Here is a 19402-nt window from a genome sequence, read left to right as displayed (position 1 = left end):
TTTTTTTCCTTTCATTTTTGCCACATCAATACATACTGGAGGTAAAATGTGTACATGTATGATAGTCTCAAAAATGTATTACAAACTACACTGTACACATTCCCAATGGCAACACTACCTAATTTCTTTGGTGCCAAGCACATGGCTGCAAATGAGCATGATCCTCACTAGAATAACAAAGAAAATTTGGTAGATGCATCTAGTTTTCATGAAGAACCACCATCATGACAGAGATTCATGAAATGAATAATGGAATAGACAATTTCTATGCATCAAAAGAAAATGAGAAAATTTGTATATTAATTATCTTTATGTTGTGATTAGGGGAGGAAAAATGTAATGGCAGCCCAAGGAACACCAGACCCAGAACATATGGATTGTGACCCTATACCTGTTGTGGAAAAATCTGTCCAAGGTTAAGCAAAACGTGACCGGAATGTAATCATTTGTTTGTAAAGAATAAGAAGTTAAAGGCACTGAGAATCGTTATAGTTCTATTATAGTTTTCTGGTGAAAACCTCATACCAACATGACTTTTTTTATTGAAGGAGTATCAATAAAAAGATTTTCAAAATGACTATTATGTTAGTAGAGGTGAAACAATTCATCGATATACTGATGTGTCGATACTTTTGTTGAAATGATACAAGAGATATGAATCGATACAAAATGATATAGCATTATGGAACAGATAAGAAATTTGGCATGGTAGTCAGTACACAACTGATTTAACAAAGAAGTTTATGCTAGTGAAAAATCCTATTTTAGAGCAGATGTATAAAAAAAGATAATATACGTGAGCTCATGGAAAATTGTGCATAACAGTCAAAAAGATGAATTCCACAACATATTTCAGCTGACAAAGCTAGTTATGTATATGCCCCTTCAGAAAGAAGCACAGAACAATATTGATACCAAAAAAAAGTAGAGCTGGAAGAAAGAGAGACAGATATTGAAGATTAGATTAATATTGACTTATGACCGTTTCTTCCTCCCCCTCCTTTTTTCTCTGATAAAGGGGGAGGTCTCCCTTAAGATAAAACCCTCTCATCATCTCTCCTTAAATTGTACATGGGGAACAAATCTGGAATTTCTCTTTTTTATGCAGATATAAGATTTTTAACAAGTGGATGAAGGTGCTGATGGAAAAAATGTAATCAGCATAGAATCAACGATGGGGCAGATTTCAAATTGCTCAAGTTTATCACCTTGTTTAAGGTAAAACAAATTGTGGCATAGGACTAGTGGGGAGTCTAAGTTTTCCTCCTTCACAAACAAATACATGTGGCTGCAGCAGTATTTCGCATCTGCAAGAAGTAAAATGTGATAGAATTTGTTGGTATTCAACCTTATTCCCATGCCCAAATTTGTACCAGATGAGATTTTCTTTGCACGAGGAAATTGCATTATTTCTTCGGTTTTGAAGACAGCATCTTAATGTCTTTCAAGCTTAACCGAGACATGAAATTGGTAATACAATGTTTAAAAATCATTCATGTTGTTCAAAACAAAGGGAGTTAAATGGATCTACCATTAAATGGCCTAAAACACTGGACAAAACTCACTGCAACCAACATGTAGTCTGTTTGAAAGTATTGTTGATTATCTTCTCATCAATGAGAATTGCATATAAACACATGATAACTATATTTCTATCTGTAGTCTGCATATAAATATATGATAACTATATTTCTATCTGTAGTCTGCATATAAATATATGATAACTATATTTCTATCTGTAGTCTGCATACGGGAAATATGACCAGAACGTCAACATACATCAAAGTGCGCCACCTACCTTACAAAGATGGAAAAATTATGAAGTACATATTTGTATGAATATGTATCATATCGCAGGCTGAGTATTGTGAATTTTATTAATATGCAGCACAGGTGTATCATTTCACCCCTAAATGTTAGTAATATTGGATGTTATATTGGCACTATTTTCATTTAGGGGCAACCCAATGTCAACATGACCTTCTAGAAGAAGCAACAAGATTTTCAAGATGGCCACTGTGGATGATAGATCAGTACAATTTTCATTTAAGAACAACCAGACACAGAAAGAAGTCTTCTGCAAAAACTTGTGTTGACATGAATTTCCATCAGAAGGTCAGTAGCCATAACAAGACTGCTGTAACGGCAAGCATGTTTGGTATCAGATCAGCACCATTTTCATTCAGAATCAACTAGACACCATCAGAAGACTTTTAGTGGAAACCGCATTGTTACGTGTGTTTAATTTGCATTGTTTGTTAGGTTTCTTTCTTCACCATCATTATGTGTTATGTGCAACCGTATTAAGTACAGCCATGTCTGAAATCAAATTCATTTATTTTGTAAACAAATAATACATGGTTAATATTTTTCTACAAGTTTGGATTAAACAGTGGAATCATTAACAACAGAAAAACAAATGTTTATCTGGGTCTGGGTCTAGGATAATAGAACTCCCCCCAAAAAATACCTAGCCTACCTGACGTTCACCACATCGTTTATTATAATTTTAGTAACAGATTGTTCTAGAAATGAACTTCTGTCCTGACTCTTCCTTGTGTCTTAAATCTGTTAAAGATATTAACATTCTGTAAAAGAACACGGATATGCAATAAAAGATAATAATAAATTTTAAAAAATCCTTCAATATAGTCAAATTTTTTAATATAAAGCACTATAATTCAAAAAGTTTATGATTTTCTCTGGTCATACATCAACATAAAGTCTTTTAATTGAGTTCGCACGCACACACGCACACAGTGTTTTATCTCATCAAAACAAAAAACAGTGAGTCAAAATCAAAACCTATCAGTCCTATTCACGCTGATGATCAGTCATTTGTTTTAAAAAATAATTATATTGTTTAAACATGCAATAAAAATATTAGTTATATAATGTGACCAAAGCCAATAAGCCAATTCCCTTGCCAGAAGCATCTGAACATTCTATATTTGCTAAAAACCTTGTTGATGGTTTCATGTCATCAGAAATAATCTAAGCATATATGACATGCTGTTTATTACTGGATATGTCAGTGTTTCATCTGACATTGCTGTCACTAATTATGAATTTTGCATGTCATGTATAAGACTATCCTCAAAATTTGATAGGCTCTCCACTATCTCTGAACAGGTAGTAGCCAAGTCATACTGAATGGCGGAATTCGTCAAAATGCCAATGGCATAAATTTCTTCAGCCATTGTGTATTAATAAAGCAGGAAGAGATCTGTATTTTAAAAAAGGGATGTCTTTTACACTCAGCCAATGTACACACTTAAGCAGCAATTTCACTGCTATGTCTAGTTTGTAAAATTGTATTAAAATCTGCCTGGTGTTGCAGACCTTCAATCAGCACTTTGTGTTCTGGTAACCCAACATGCCTTGCCAGTGTACTGCTCTGAAAGTTATAGTTTTTTGCACATTTGGTCATGGAGGTTCTTTTTAGCCTCAGTACATATATCGCAAAACATAAACTCGTCTTCACTGTCACATTCTTCACTTGACTTAATTTGTTTTTGAAAACAATGCCAGCTGTATGTTTTCAACAACTGCTGCACAAAATTACATTTTATCTTACGAGCAACTGGTACCTCATCTTTAAATGATGAACGCTCCACTGGTTCGATAACAATACTATTATCGATGGTCAGTTGTAAAAATGCAGTTGAAATGATAATTTTGTTTGTTTCGGATCTATTTTAATTTTTTGCCTTGGACTCAATTTTCAGTTGAACACTGTCAGTTTCTTGGAACAATGCAATAATTGTTGCTTCGTTGCATGATAAGGATGCACATAAAATAATAGTTTCTCAAAAGAAATACTTTAAAATTGCGTGTTTATTTTAGGCCTCTTTCTTGTGTGGTGGTTATACGGTTCTAACATCATGTTGCTACAAATGATGTGACATATACAGGTCACATAAGGTCAGCCTGGAGCTCCACACTATCTTGTAACTCTGTTAAAACATCAGCATAAGAAACTGACGTGCACGTATTTTCCCCGTTTGGGAGAGTTGTAATCTAGCCAATAAAGTAGTTAGAGCAAACCTTTATTTTGTGTTAATCAGCAAAACATAACATTGGGTGCATCAATTTATGTACCAGTGACGATTTTTGTGCGTAAAATCGGAAAAGTCTGCGTATTTGACGCATGACACATGGGTAGATAAAATACCCTGTGTGTGTGTGTGTGTATGTATATATATATATAATTTTTTAAAAAGCATACAAATAACCATTAACCTTGGCTCAAACTTTATAAAACACTGGTACTCCTCTTGAAGCCACCATTTCTGCGCTAAACAGCTAACATGATTAGCTCTCTTGAGGGGAAAAATGGCCTATGACCAAGGGTGGCTGCTCAAGACTGGGACCCATGTGAATGTATGTATGTAAATTAATGTGAACATTAACAATTCCAAACTCTAACCTGAATTTTTACTAAAATAAAGATACATGTACAATGAATTATTTGAAAGTAATTGCATAAAGCATTTAATTTAAGAATTTCATATATATGTAACATTTAAAAGGCAGCAAAATGTTATTAGGAACATGCTCCATAAAGTTTGTGGTGTAATTGATTCCTTATCTCTACACTATATTTAAAGAAATAGTGCAAGTTGCAATGCAATATAAACAGGGGTATAACATTTCAAGCACTAATGAATTTAATGGCAGCCATTCTACTCTGGCACAATTCTGCAAAGCCAATCACCTGATGTTGAATTTCACATTTTAGTTTGAGATTTTCCTATATAATGCAGAAAATCTGTTTCCCTAAAATATCTTCCCCTCAACAGGCTCCCATTTCTAAACTTTTGGAGTACAATTAATCATAAAGCATCTTTTGCCCAAGTTCCTGCTGTATTTTCTTTTCAGACTCTTGACCACATATATTCACTTACGAGTCCATCTGCACAGACCCAGATCTGCCTTCGCATAATGCGATGACGACTACTCTGGTGGCCTAGTAGTTAGAGCATCTATCTCTGATGCATCAGGTCACCAGTTCGAACCCTGGCTGAGTCATACCAAAGACATATAAAAACAGTACAAGCAGCTGCCTCGCTTGGTTCTCAGCATTAAGAGGTTAGTGTTAGGACTGGTCGGCCTGGTGTCAGGATAATGTGACTGGACGGGACATGATACTTCATGTCTGCAGCATGATGTCCCAGAGCTGGACATCAATATAAACTTGTCACAGTGCAGACATTGTAGCGATGTGAATGAAAAACTGTTAAAGCTATGTTAAAAATCAAAATCACATACACACATAATGCGCTGGCAGATCTGGGTCTGTGCAGTTTGTTAGGAGTAATCAGTAGAACAAACAATAAAGACCCTGATGTGCAGGAACATTTTGAGACAGCAGATAAGGATATTTGATGTCTGCAGTCTGTCTTAACTAATAAGCAAGTACATACAGTATGTCAAGGAGATCTCCATTTTAAATGAAGCTAATGTGTCCATAGGCTGTTTGACTTGCAGTGAGAGAAGAAACCCTACCCACACTATAGTGGAGCAATCTCTGCTCGAATATTGTGCTTGAAAAATGGACAAATGTGTTCACGATTTTAAAAAAATCAGAAGTTATGATGTATCTACCATGCCCATCATTTTCTGAAGTGGAGCCTGGACACTTTGGAACTGGGAAGATTTTTACATAAATGAGAAACTGGGAATTTTTAGAGCTGCACGAGTATCAGAAAACAAGAACAACAGATTTGAATTATGTAAAGCAGTTTATAAGGTATGTCATAGAGTTACTCAACCATGTGAAAAATCTAGCATTATAAAATGTTTCTACCTTTCCCATAAAATAAATGTGATGAACACAGAGATTTCAATTTTATTACTACAAATGTTCTGTTCAAACATACAAGATGTATACAAAGATTTGATGTGTTGCGTTTTGTATGAATCTACATCCTAGTACCTCACAAATGAAAATTTACAGGCCTACAATTTGTATTAGGAAAGGTCAAGGAAAATACCTACTAGAAGATGTAGTACATATAGATTAATTGACCGTATGTTGACAATAATATAACTCTGTATTGGCTCTCAACTGTAAATTTTGGTAGACATAAGATTACACTGCAAAAATAAATTTGTCTGCTTGTAAAGAGGAATGTTATTGTGTATTTTACAGTGCACCAGCACTGTAAGGCTATACAGCACCATAAAAAAGGGTTATATGATAAAGATTTACATATCAAAAAGTTATATTACCCATCATGTATTGCTATATTGTGCATTTTAAATTTTGGTCCATGACTGCAGATTCTATTTTCAGATAGAGCTATAATATACAGACTGTTTATTAATCGTAAACTCATCCTGGATAATGAGCCTGTATAACAAACTTTTAGTAATTTTCTGACTGGATGGTCAAGTATTACATTATAGGCCATATTATGTGTAGTTTTTATTCAGGACTATAAATTGTAATGATCATCAATAGTCAAGATATTAGATAGTTAATGATTGTACACAGGTATAAAATTTTATTTTAAGATATTAAGGGCGCAGATATCATAGTATCTATAAATAGTTGTTGACACTGGTGTTACATCCATAAAAATATTATTAATAAGACCTATTTATGAGTTTGGGGTTGTTTCTCATTGGTCAGGTTTGTTAAGTGGGTCTTGGAAGAATTAAGTTAATTCCCACTGGACGGGTAAGGCCACATGAATAGGTATTTTGAAATATTAGAATGAGTAGTAAGATCTGTCAGATGTGGTATACTGCGACATTGTCTTAATAGACTCTGGAGGTGTATAATATTTGAGAATTGAGCAATCAGATTCATTCCAATTCTGGATTCATCCCTATTTCTGACTCTTGTTTCATATGTTAAAATCAATCTCAAGATGTATTTGATGTGTTTAGATAATTTGAGAGCAGACCTCTGTGTGGATTATTCACTGAAATTACAAAGTGCTCAATGAACTAGAACATTATTCTGAGATTACTCTGAATTTTTTAAAGGAATTCTGGACAATGCCATTATGGCACATTCGAATATCTGATATTTATTTGGTGAATTCGATTCTTTTGAACATAAATATAACTTTTAGGATTATTTTGGAATCAATTCACAATAATGTAAGGTCCTCTTATGTTTTCATTATATAACTCTGATAATTAAATTACTTTTTAAGTTTTTACAAAACTTGCTGGTTTTGCTTCTATCTCATACGTAGTTTATCACCAGAGATTTGAAACACTGGACTCGAGCAACATTTTGGGATTATTGAGAATTCATTCAGAAATCCTGGACAAAGCCACTGTGATACACCAAGCCTGTTGGCACTTCAGCATATTCAAAACTACTGGTACTTCAGCACTTTCAGGATTATTGGTACATCAGCACATTCAAGACTTGGAATGAATGCAGATCACTATTCTTCTGGACTTGTATCACAATGATATAATCCAGAACGTTATCTTTGAATGAATTCACCATAGTCCCAACATAGTGTTGGAATCCTAAAAGTCAAAAAACCCTTTTAATTCCAATACCAATGAATACTTTTTAAATAAATGATTCTCCTCAAATTATATCTGAACACAACTGGAAATGATTCAACAGACTGATCTTAAGATAGGAATAATGTAGTTTACCACAACCATATGTGTGTGTGTGTGTCTGTGATTTGGATTTTTAATGTAGCTTTACCAATATTTTCAGAAATATTGCTACGATGTCTGTAGTTTGGCAGTTTATAGTAATGTCTAGCACTGGGGCATCATGCCACAGACATGTAGCATGATGTCCCACCCAATTACATTATCCTGACACCAGGCCAACCAGTCCTAACACTTACCTCTTAACGCTGAACACCAAGCGAGGCAGCTGTTAGTATCATTTTTATAAGTCTTTGTTATGACTCAGCTGGGGATCAAACCCACAACCTCCCGCATCTGAGGCGGACGCTCTAACTACTAGGCCAACAGAGCGGAACAACAACCACATATAAAAAACTTAAGACAAAATAATATTATTAGGATGCAGGTCATGAGTTCACTTCTAGAACATTCTAAGTTTGTAAATAAGTCTAGACCTTGAACTCAAGTATCAAACAACTTATTTATACATGACATGACAAAAAAACATGAAAAAAGTCAGGGCGAGCAAACCTCTACCTTAAATATCGACAAAGGTCAAACACACAATACAAATTAAATATACATAACAGCTTATAAAATTAAACATCCTCTCAGACCACTGTGGCTGCAATAGTTTTATTTTAAATAAGAAACACTTCAAGCAGTTTTCTGCCAAGATGTTCCCAATGGTATTGCTATAAAAAATGATGGGTCGACTGTCACTTGTGCATATATATTTATCAGTTTAAGTACATGTACTAGTAACAAAATTTAAGTGTAAATGCCAGACTTTTCTAAACAATAACTTACATTTTCTCCTGTTTTCAACCCTGTAACATTTGGACAATCAAGCACAATTCATCAAACTCTCAAAATACAACTTTCATAGCAACTAGAATGTTTGGCTGGCAATTTTGTTTGCTGCTTTCTGAAATTTCCCAAACACACAATCAGCAATAAAGGAAGCCTTGTGATCACTGCTTGCTGCACGTCGGGTCAGTGTATTATGTCTTAAATTGGTGATGTGTTTAGTCTTAGAATTCTGCTTTTTATTCTTTATACAAAGACTACACATTAAAGATTTTTTTTCTTCTTGTTGTTATCATTTGCCAACTCACACTACCACACACATTTGGTTTGAAATCTTATTATTGCTATCATTTACCATCAACTTTTGTTGAGGACCCCAAAAAGCTAAGAATAATCTTCAGCTTCGAATCGCCTGATGCCATTACCATGCCTGATTACAAATCATATGATACAGTGGAAATAAAAGCGACAAATCATTGGCTTACAATATTAGATTCACAGTCACATCCAAAAACATGTGATGTTACACAGGTGTTTATCATGGCTAAGTGGTCTAAAGCGCTCTCCATTACAGATCACTGCCATCTCACCTGTCTGCATGGGTTCAAGTCTAGGATTCGGCTAATGTGGGTATGTGAGAAAGCTTGCCAGTAGTTTCTCATGGGTCGGTGGTTCTTCCCGGGGGTTTTCCAGGGTTCTTCCTCCACCATTAATACTGGCCGCCATGCATAGCCTACTGTGTGCTGAAAAATGGCGTTAATCCCTACAACAACAACAACAGGTGTTTATCAGTAACCAAACCACCACATTATTCATACTCAAAGTGTTTTGTTCTGATTGCTAATTCATTCCCCTGACATATTTTTATGCACATGATAATCCACCCACAAGAATTTAGGGTGCCATCTATGATATTTATGCATATATGGTGCAATGGTACATCTTTGGCAAAATACTGGTATGGATGTCAATTACATGTAGTATTTATATGAACCTAATGAAACTGTCTGGTCAGTTTTATTAAATATCAGCAAATAATACCTTTGCTGGCTTCAGCAATCACTAAAATCGCCAATGGCAATAAAATGCTTTAAGATATTGATTCATTTTCATAAAAACCACAAATCTGACCATTTTTCCAGTTTGTCTGCAGAGTTAAAATTCAAAGTCAATAATCACTGCAACTGTTATGCATGTGTCTGTCAGCGTGTGAATAGTTTGGATTTTTAACATAGCTTTAACAATTGTTCAGTCATATCACTATGATGTCTGCAGTGTGGCAGTTTATAGTAATATTTAGCAATGGGGCATCATGCCACAGACATGTAGCATCATGTCCTACCCAGTCACATTATCCTGACACCAGGTCTACTAGTCCTTACACTAACCTCTTATGCTGAGTGTCTAGTACCATTTTTAAAAGTCTTTGGTATGACTGGGCCGAGGTTCTAACCTGCAACCTCCTGCATCCGAGGCAGCAACTGTAATACACTAACAAGGTTGAATTAATGACAACAGTAATTAAGCTCAAGGCTAATACACATAATTACCATTAAATCATCAATATATTTAACTGAAAAGAAAAATAATTCAAAAAAAGATCAACATACTAAATGAAACACTGGTTCATTATGGCATAAGATTTAAGATAAATTAGTGCAAGATCAGAAACTAAAAAAATTCCATAATGCAATCCTTTCCAGGCAAAGCATAATCAAACACGCCAATCTTTTTTTTGCTGATAAAATTTTGGTGACTAATCAAGGAAATTATAACACCCACCAAGCTATAATGGTGAATATACTTTACACATTATTCTAATCAAACCAATAAAAGTTGTCTTGCATGTTCTGGCAAAGAAAAATGCTGTGAAAGGTTCATCTCTTTATCTTAATCTTCACCTACCTCTTCATACATGAACTGAAGTGTGAGTGCTGATTTTCCCACACCACCACTGCCAACCATGATTACTTTGTGGATCACTGCCGGCTGTTGTGTCTTTGCCTTTGACATGATGGCTTGTTTTTCTAGCTTATCTGAAGTAAATCCAAAACATCTGAACATTTTAGACACACGTGACTGCTGCTGACCGAGAAAGATTAAAAACAAGTCTTTGCTTCAAATGATGCTGAAGTACTGATCTAGTGGGGCTTTTCAGATGTGAATGTAAAAAAATTTTTTAAATAGTTCATCAGGATTAATACCTGAATTTCAAATTGAATACATTATCAAATCTGAAATCTGAAAGATTAATTTCAAACAGCCTAAAGATCTCTAATATTACTGAATATGTCACGAATAAAACTAACATATATATGCAGCCACATAAAAGCTATTTTTAGCATAAGTTATGTTCCAATAACTAGCCTGAGTAATATGCAACTAAAATTATAATAATGCTTCTATGAGTCACATTTAGGGGAAATTACTCTGACATCACTAAATTTGACAGGTGTTGGGTGTTTCCCACCATAGACGTCACCACACTTCTGAATACCAAAAATGTGTTTTAGAATGAAATACTGTAATAATTATGAATACAGTGTGTTAAAATTATTTTAAAAGTCTTTAACGGTACAAAAGGTTTTACCTACAATCTTAAACTTACAGTACTTTTCAAACGAACTATACAGGACTGCTGTATCTGACGTCCTTATATTCTTTATGAATACATTAATTTCATGAATGAGAGAACTGAAACAAAAACATCTAAAGGGCTTATTATTAAGAAATTAATCTGAACCACTACAAGAGGTAGTTTCTTGTAGGACACTCCCATTATGTGTTTTAAATTCCCCCGTTTATAGAAGCTTGAACACTGGTTATCAAGCGCTGACCAACTTCTGAAAGGTAGATATATGCTAACCTACTTCGAAAATGTATAATGAAATTGCGAGATAACATACCTCTGAACAAATTCTACAAAATATCCAGTCAAGTTATTCACATTCAAGTTTGCATGTATAGTGAAGTTTAACCAACTTAACTAACCTGGAAATGGCGATAACTTATATTTTAGCGGCTGAATTGTGGGATTGGTCACTACAAACTCAGAATAAAATATTGATGAATTTTCTTAACGGAAAGAAATCTTTAAAAACAAATAACTGAGCTTAAAGGTGTCATGGTACCACTTATTTTAACATAGACTTCATTACTAATGTTTGGTGAAATAAATATATTTTATATCCTACATTAGCACGCGTGTCACTCACGGTCGACGATAAAAATGTTAGATTGTCAATTTGACAACGACAGATCGAGATATTCCATTACATTTAAGAGAGATAACTCTGCTGGAATTAAATAGGGGATACAGCTATCGAGGTACTACAATTGCATTTTCAGTTATGTGTATCACATAATAAAAATTTAAATACAAAATATGATCCAAGATATAACTTAACACAGTCTCACACGTTGCCAAAAGACTGAATTTATTTAAGCCTGAGAGTAATTACAACTCTTACACAATACACGAATCGCAGCTAGTTTTGTTAAGGAAGCTCAGCCCACTTGATGTACAGTTGGTAGTATTATATACAGCAAGAGACTTACCTCCCGTAGGAAATTGAGGATGCTAAGACTGGCCTTTAAACAAAATAATAATAATAATAATCGTCATCATCATCATCATCATCATCATCATCATCATTCCCATAATCTAGCACATCAGCAGTCTCACTAATATGAAGAACCTTGAAAATCTCTTTGAAAGAGCTCTGAGATTTGTCCTCAGTGATTTCAAGAAACCTTGTTCGGAATTCGTGGATTTGGCAAATGTATCAACTCTCCACATCCGAATGATGAAAACCGTGGCACTTGAAGCATTCAAAACTTTAAACAAGAAATGTCCAGCTTAATTAAATGATCTGGTAGTTGTTATTTTTTATAAGAAAAATCTTCTTGCTCTTTTACGTTTGTAAACATTATGGAGATCACATTTTTGTTTAGGTCTCTATCATATCAGTTTTTAATTTCATGATGCTTGTAGCTATTTGATTGCCCTGCATGTAGCATGGTAGGGTTGTACCCGTTGATGGCTTACATGTTGGATTGTGTCGCTTACACATGGTTATGGATATGGATTTTCTATCGTATATGCGTGCTTGGTATGTTTTGCTTAGTCTGTCCTTGACCTTGTATATTTAAAATCGTTATTCGTGTAAATGGTATTTTAAGGATGTGTTAGCCAGCCATTATTTAAACCACAATAATTTTTAACAATGCGTGTAAGCGTAGAATATACTTCATTCATGGATGGGGAATTCTTTGCATTGAATTTATAATTAGGAATTATAAATTGAAGGAAAGGGAATATCTGAAGAAATAGGAGAATAACTTAAATGTATACTGTCCAATCAGTATGCATGTGTATTTTAACATTTTCCATTACATTTTTTAAAAACATTTTCGAACAAAAATGAATGTTAAGTACTATATGGCTGATTGTTGATTTAATTGTTATATTATTGATTAAAGTTGATAAAATAGTTAAAAGGAGGAGATGTTTCTTATTATGTAATGCTACTCCGACTTTAAATAAAATTTGTATGTCTATCGTCGTCGTCGTCACCATCACCATTATCATCATCATCATCATCATTATCATCATCATCATCATCATCATCATCATTTTATTTAAAGAGGATAGCTTAGTTATAATATACTAATCTCTCTCTCTTTGCCCTCAAGATCAAGAAACCTTGTAAAAATACAAAGAAATAAAAAAGAAAAACATGTCAGGCATGCTTAACTACATTAAATATTAAATCTCAACGTATCTATGAAATGCATTAATAGACTAACTTGGAGTGTGCGTATTTCAATATTTACAATGAAAACTGCCGTTTGAGATAGTAGTCATATGGCTCTTTTTTTAACACATTTATATTTATTTCTGATCTAATTTCTTTTGGAAAGACATTCAATAGAATAGTACCGGAGTAATCAAATGATCCTTTTAGAAGCATTTGTTTTCGGAAATTGTGTTTTGCAATGATCATTTGTAATTCATTTTCTAAAATTTAATTTTTCTTTTTTCGTGCTCTACAGTAAGTGTTAGTTTCCTTTTCTATTTTTGTTTCTAAATCTACTCCTTGTTCATTTATTTCCTGCTGTGCTACTTTCATAGAATCATCAAATAATTTTCCAATTGTACCTTATATTCTCTATCATTTAATATTTTGTTATTTAGTTTCCAATGTCCCTTTCCCCATTTACCGCTTCATTTAGTTGATACAGGTGATGTGTGTATGTGGATTTTATATTTCTAACCTTATTATGATCCTTGAAAATGCTTTTAGTGTTCATTTCTTCCTCATTTATGTTTGCTTTGATATCCCTATCTTGTTTTGCTGTATCAGTTTAGATCCCTGCTCGCTTAGCACGATGTTTACGAAAGCCGGTAACTTTTTTGTAAAGTTTACCTCTTTAGTCGTTTGAAGATACCACTGACATGCCTTTAAACACGTAATAATTAACTGGCGAAAATGAGTTGGTGCTCAATAAGGTGTTAATTCAGAATCTTCCTTCAAGGAAAAGAAAAACTAATTATGCACAATATACAAGATTCGGTCTCAATTTACAATAGGCGTAACCTTTATACCTACATACCTTTATACCTACATACCTACAAATACTTCTGAGCATAATTGTCAAGATTTCTTCAAAACGGGGATCGTATTACTCCGCGTGGCATCTAAGTTTTCGAGCTCGTCAGTGCATTGTTTGTAATGACGGATGTAGTGTTAGTTTTTCTACAATGTTTAATTTAAAAAAAAAAACACGTATTTAATATGGATCCTATTTGCCAGTGATACATATATCTAACTTATAACTCATTTTGAAATTGTTCTATGTTTCGTTGGAAAAATAAGACAACTAAAAAACGTTAACGATGTTGAAACATTGCGTAATAAATCTGGTCGATATGATTGTTAATGATATATTTTGGGGAGACTTGTTCACAGAAAATATTGGTGCTTGGTTCGTCGTTTCTTGGAAAAGAATGACGTTCTTTTTAAATAATGTCCTTATATTTTTTGGACAATATCAGACACACACACACACACACAGACACATGAAAACGTTGATTGATATCATATTCATATATCTTTCAAATAAATGCAAATGTTCGTTAGCTTGTTTCTCAAACCACACGTGCTGACCTCTCCACAATAAATCAATTTTTTCAAAACTCTTTAGAAACGGTACTTGTGCCGATTTATTACATCTGATATCTAGGCCCGGCCCTAGGGCAAGGCGAAAGAGTCTGCCGCCTTGGGACCAGCGCTTTCAGGGAATGACTCCGCAATGCAATTTTGTTGCTTTGGGCCCCGCTTATCGCTTGCTGACTTGGACAACGCATGTTGTCTTGTGCCCAGCACATCTTAGGGCTTGGCCTGCTAATATCAAGCCATGTGTAGTGTTTGTTCCCACGGCACATCAGTACAGTTTGGTAAAACCAATAAAGAAAAAAGTAAAAGTGAAAGATTTTAATCGTTCGTGTCATAATCTGGATTCAGCACGAAAATTTAGCACATAAATCTAGACATTTAATCACAACAAATAATTTTATAATTCATCCACTTGGTCTAACTATGACAATTTAAGTTTTGGTTTCTTTGATTATTCAGACTTCATTTTCTCTGTTTTTTGTTGGTTCATATTCTGCATAAAGCTTGGGTGCGATCACGTCTTTGGAGCAGTGATCACACAGGCACACATGAGCACTTAATAAAGGATGTGTACCGAGTACAGAATTTATTAAAGAAAGAATATACTTATAATTATAAAATAAATAAAGGAAGCCGCTTAGACAAATTTTACTGTAACAACTATGATGAAAATGTATACAAAGAATCGAGTATCACAAATTTTAAAATATCAGATCATAAACTTATTAATATGACTGTAATCTTTAAAAATAGAATAAAATGGGGGCACGGAAGATGGATGATAAATAATTCAATTTTAAAAGATACAGATTTTATACAAAGAGTAAAGAAAGAGATAGAAGATTTTAAGAATAAGGAATATGGTGATATAATATTAGAGTGGGAAAAACTTAAAGTCAAACTAAAAAAACTAGCGATTGAACACTGTAATTTAAAAAATAGGAAACTGAAAACAGAAAGAGAAGCGATCAGATACCAACTACAAAAAACAAATGCTAAGGATATAGAGACCAATTTAAAAAACAGATTGGAAGAAATAAATAAAATAGAAAGTAGGGGTAGAGAAATTAGGGCAGGGAAATTTACGGGGATATATAAAAAAGCAGAGGGATTATATAAAAGAGAAGAGAAAAGAATGGGGGGAGATAAATTTATGGAGAGGGTAAAAATCAACACAACAACAACAACAACAATAATAGAAAAACAGAAAGTTATGGATCATATTAAAAACTATTATGCAACACTGTATACGTCTCAAAAAATATCAGAGAATGAAATTGATGATTACTTACAAGATATACCATGTGAAAAAATTAATGATGATTTTAAACAAATATGTGATGACTTTATATCACAAGAAGAAATTTTAGAAAGTATAAATGCAATGAATAAGGGAAAATCTCCAGGGGGAGATGGACTCTCTGCTGAATTCTATATGACATTTTGCAGAGAGCTGTTGCCCATTCTTGAATGGTTATATAACAATATATTTTTAAGAAATAATGAAATGTCGGAAACGATGAAAGAAAGGATTATCATTTTAATATATAAAGGCAAAGGGGATAGGGAAGAACTAAAAAATTGGAGGCCCATCTCCCTCCTTAATACGGATTACAAAATATTAAGTAGAATCCTAAGCAATAGGCTAAAAAAGGGGATAGGTGGAATAATAAATGTAAATCAAACGTGTGGGCCCAAAAATAGGGACATACAAAATAACATATTAAGCATAACTGCAATTATAGAACATGTACAAAATAAGGGACAGAAAGCTGCTATGGTACTTTTTGATCAAGAAAAAGCTTTTGATAGAATAGAGCATAACTATATACAAAAAGTCCTGGAAAAATTTGGCTTCGGAGAACCTTTCCGGAAATGGACAAAAATTCTATATAATAACATTACTTCAAGAGTTCAAAATAACGGAGCCATGACAGAACAATTTGACATTAAAAGATCGGTGCGGCAAGGATGCCCACTATCAATGCTATTATACGTGATAGCAATTGAAATGCTCAGTATCAGTGTAAAACTAAACAAAGGAATTAAAGGTATAAATGTTCCAAATATCAAAGAGGAAGTGAAAATGTTACAACATGCAGATGATTGCACTAACTTTTTAGAGGACCCGAAATCCTTTGAGAACCTTATAAAGGAATATGAAAAATTTGGAAGAGCATCGGGGTCAAAAATAAATCATGATAAAACAGAAATTTTAGAGATAGGCAACTGGCGCGGTAGGCTTTCCAGCATACCAGCCCATATGTTTAAAGATACCGTTAAAGCACTTGGTGTGTACTTTGGCAAAAATGAAGAAAAGGAAAACTGTAAAAAAAATGGAATGTGAGATAAAAAGAAATATCGATATCTGGGCACTTCTGCCGTTATGTTTAATGGAACGGGCACAGGTGGCCAAAACATATATGTATACAAATTTGAACTATATTATGAAGTCTACTAACATAAATAACATAATTTTAAATAATATAGATAAACTTATAATTAAATATATATGGGATTTTAAATTACATTATGTTATAAAAGAAACATTATACAAGGCAAAAGAATCAGGGGGAATAGGGTTACCAAGCCCCATAATTTTAAAAGTTACCAATATATTAAATAGATTTAAACGACTGAGTGACGAACCTAAATTACCATGGGAGGGAATTTATATATATTGGTTTGGTTTTGTTTTGCGGAACAGGGAGGGAATATATAAAAATAACAAATTAATGAAACTTTTAGAAACACCTAGAAAATTTAAGAGTATAAGAGATCTATTAATGAAATATAGGGACACAAAAGAATTTTGGGACCAGGACGAAAAACTCTCATATAAATGGATTCGGAATGACATAACCAAAAATATACTAAGTAAAGTTGAACGAGAAAATTTATATGTGAACTGGAAAAAGGCATGGGGGCACTGGTCACAATTAGGATCTTTAAAAATACAAAGCCTCGCCTTCAAATACATGCATGATGCGTGGTTGACGGGAGAGGTTGCAGCGAGACGGCACATGGTCGGAGTACCGCCTAAATGTCCGCTGTGTAAAATAGGAATATACAATAAAAAACACGTTATGTTACACTGTAAGGAAACAGAAGCTGATAGGAATAAAATAATTGATGAAATTAACTTAAAGAGTAAATTTAAACCACAATGTATATTATATCTTGATGGTGACTTTAGTAAAGCAACTTTATATAAAATTTCAAGTTTTATTGTTAATAATATTAAGAAATGTGGCCCAATTAAATTTTAACATAGGGAATACCTCAAGAGGGAAAGTACAGATAATGATGCCATGGGGCTATGTCACATGGCGCTACGCGAAGTGAACAGGCCCATGGCAGAATCTGGAAAGGAACCCCTCTTGTAAATAAATATATAAAAACTGAATCTCTATCCTTTCTATCACTAATATCTATAAAATTTTTTGGAATTGAAATTGAGTTTTAAACTTAAATTTAAATTTTAAAAACTTACCTGAAATTTTTTTTTTTTTTTTTTTTTTTTTTTTTTTTTTTTTTTCCCACTACGATTGAAACAATTTTGAGATATTTCTAATTAAAAGATAGACCTGCTCCACGGGGGAAAAGCATAATAATTAAAAAAAATGTGAACCCTTCATGGAGCTCAGTCTAATCTAACCAAGAAAGGTGATTTATCACATACATAAGAATCAATAAGATTCAAAAAATAAGGGGATATCACCTTTCTTCAAAATTCAAAACATATAAAAAGAACTTCCGTTATATAATATTACGGAATATAATAGGAAAACTCATGCACTACAAGAATCTGATCCAACAAGCTATCCCAACAAAAACACATTATAGCATACATAACCCATAGCACAAACATATAGCAAACATGGGATGTAGGAGACCCTAGCAAGGTCACAGAGGAAACGAAAAAGAGGAAGTTTAACCGAGAAGGATAATCAAAATCACTCTCGGAGATACTCCTCTATAGAAACACTAGGGATTGAATAAATACCCGAACTCCTAATTTCACGTCACAAAAACGATGAAATAATACACAACAACATATCTGGGGGAATACAAAAACACATAAATAATTTTATGTAATTAGGAATGGGGGGGCATCTGTCTGGTGCCCCCAAAAAAAAAAAAATTAATAAAGGAATACGAACAATTTGAACAGGCATCAGGATCGAAAATAAATCAGGATAAAACAGAGATATTAGAGATAGGCAACTGGCGTGGTAGGCACTAAACCATACCAGCCCATATATTCAAAGATACCGTAAAAGCACTAGGGGTGTGCTTTGGGAAAAATGAAGAAAAAGATAACTGTAAAAAAATGGAAAGCGAGATAAAACGGAATGTTGATATCTGGGCACTTACGCCGTTATGTTTAATGGAACGAGCCAAGTGGCTAAAACATATATGTATGTAAACCTAAACTATATAATGAAATCCACAAACATAAGTAATATAATACTTAATAATATAGATAAGATAATAATCAACTACATATGGGACTATAAATTGCATTATGTTATAAAAGAAACTCTATATAAATCAAAACAATTGGGAGGGATAGGGATACCGAGTCCCATAATTTTAAAAATTACGAATATTTTAAATAGGTTTAAACGACTGAATGACGACCCTAAATTACCGTGGGAAGGGATTTATATATATTGGTTTGGTTTCGTTTTACGGAACAGGGTGGGGATTTACAAAAATAATAAACTTACGAAATTATTAGAAACGCCTAGGAAATTTAAAAGTATCAAGGATTTATTATTGAAATATCAGGA

At 33.5% G+C, this 19402-nt stretch overlaps 1 protein-coding gene across 3 annotated transcripts in view; it reads right to left on the bottom strand.

Moving 5' to 3' along the window:
- The window catches only part of LOC149776727 (ras-related protein Ral-A-like), a 73680-nt gene extending 62216 nt beyond the window's left edge, over nt 1-11464 (bottom strand). For 2 of the 3 annotated variants that reach the window (XM_089941254.1, XM_089941251.1), the window contains exons 1-2: nt 11334-11455; nt 10333-10463 (exon numbers count right to left, since the gene is read on the bottom strand). In XM_089941254.1, coding sequence (XP_089797380.1) covers nt 10333-10440 — 108 coding nt within the window. In that variant the 5' untranslated portion in view covers nt 10441-10463; nt 11334-11455. Of the gene's footprint in view, nt 1-10332; nt 10464-11333 lie in introns of all 3 variants that reach the window. The other variant, XM_089941252.1, reaches the window with a different exon arrangement.
- Between the last annotated feature and the right edge of the window lie 7938 nt (nt 11465-19402).

This window comes from Sinohyriopsis cumingii, chromosome 18, assembly GCF_028554795.1.
Source record: "Sinohyriopsis cumingii isolate HCF-2022 chromosome 18, ASM2855479v2, whole genome shotgun sequence".
NCBI lineage: Eukaryota > Metazoa > Mollusca > Bivalvia > Unionida > Unionidae > Sinohyriopsis > Sinohyriopsis cumingii.
The sequence above is the reverse complement of the archived record's forward strand: the minus strand, read 5'-3'. Positions and strand labels throughout refer to the sequence as shown.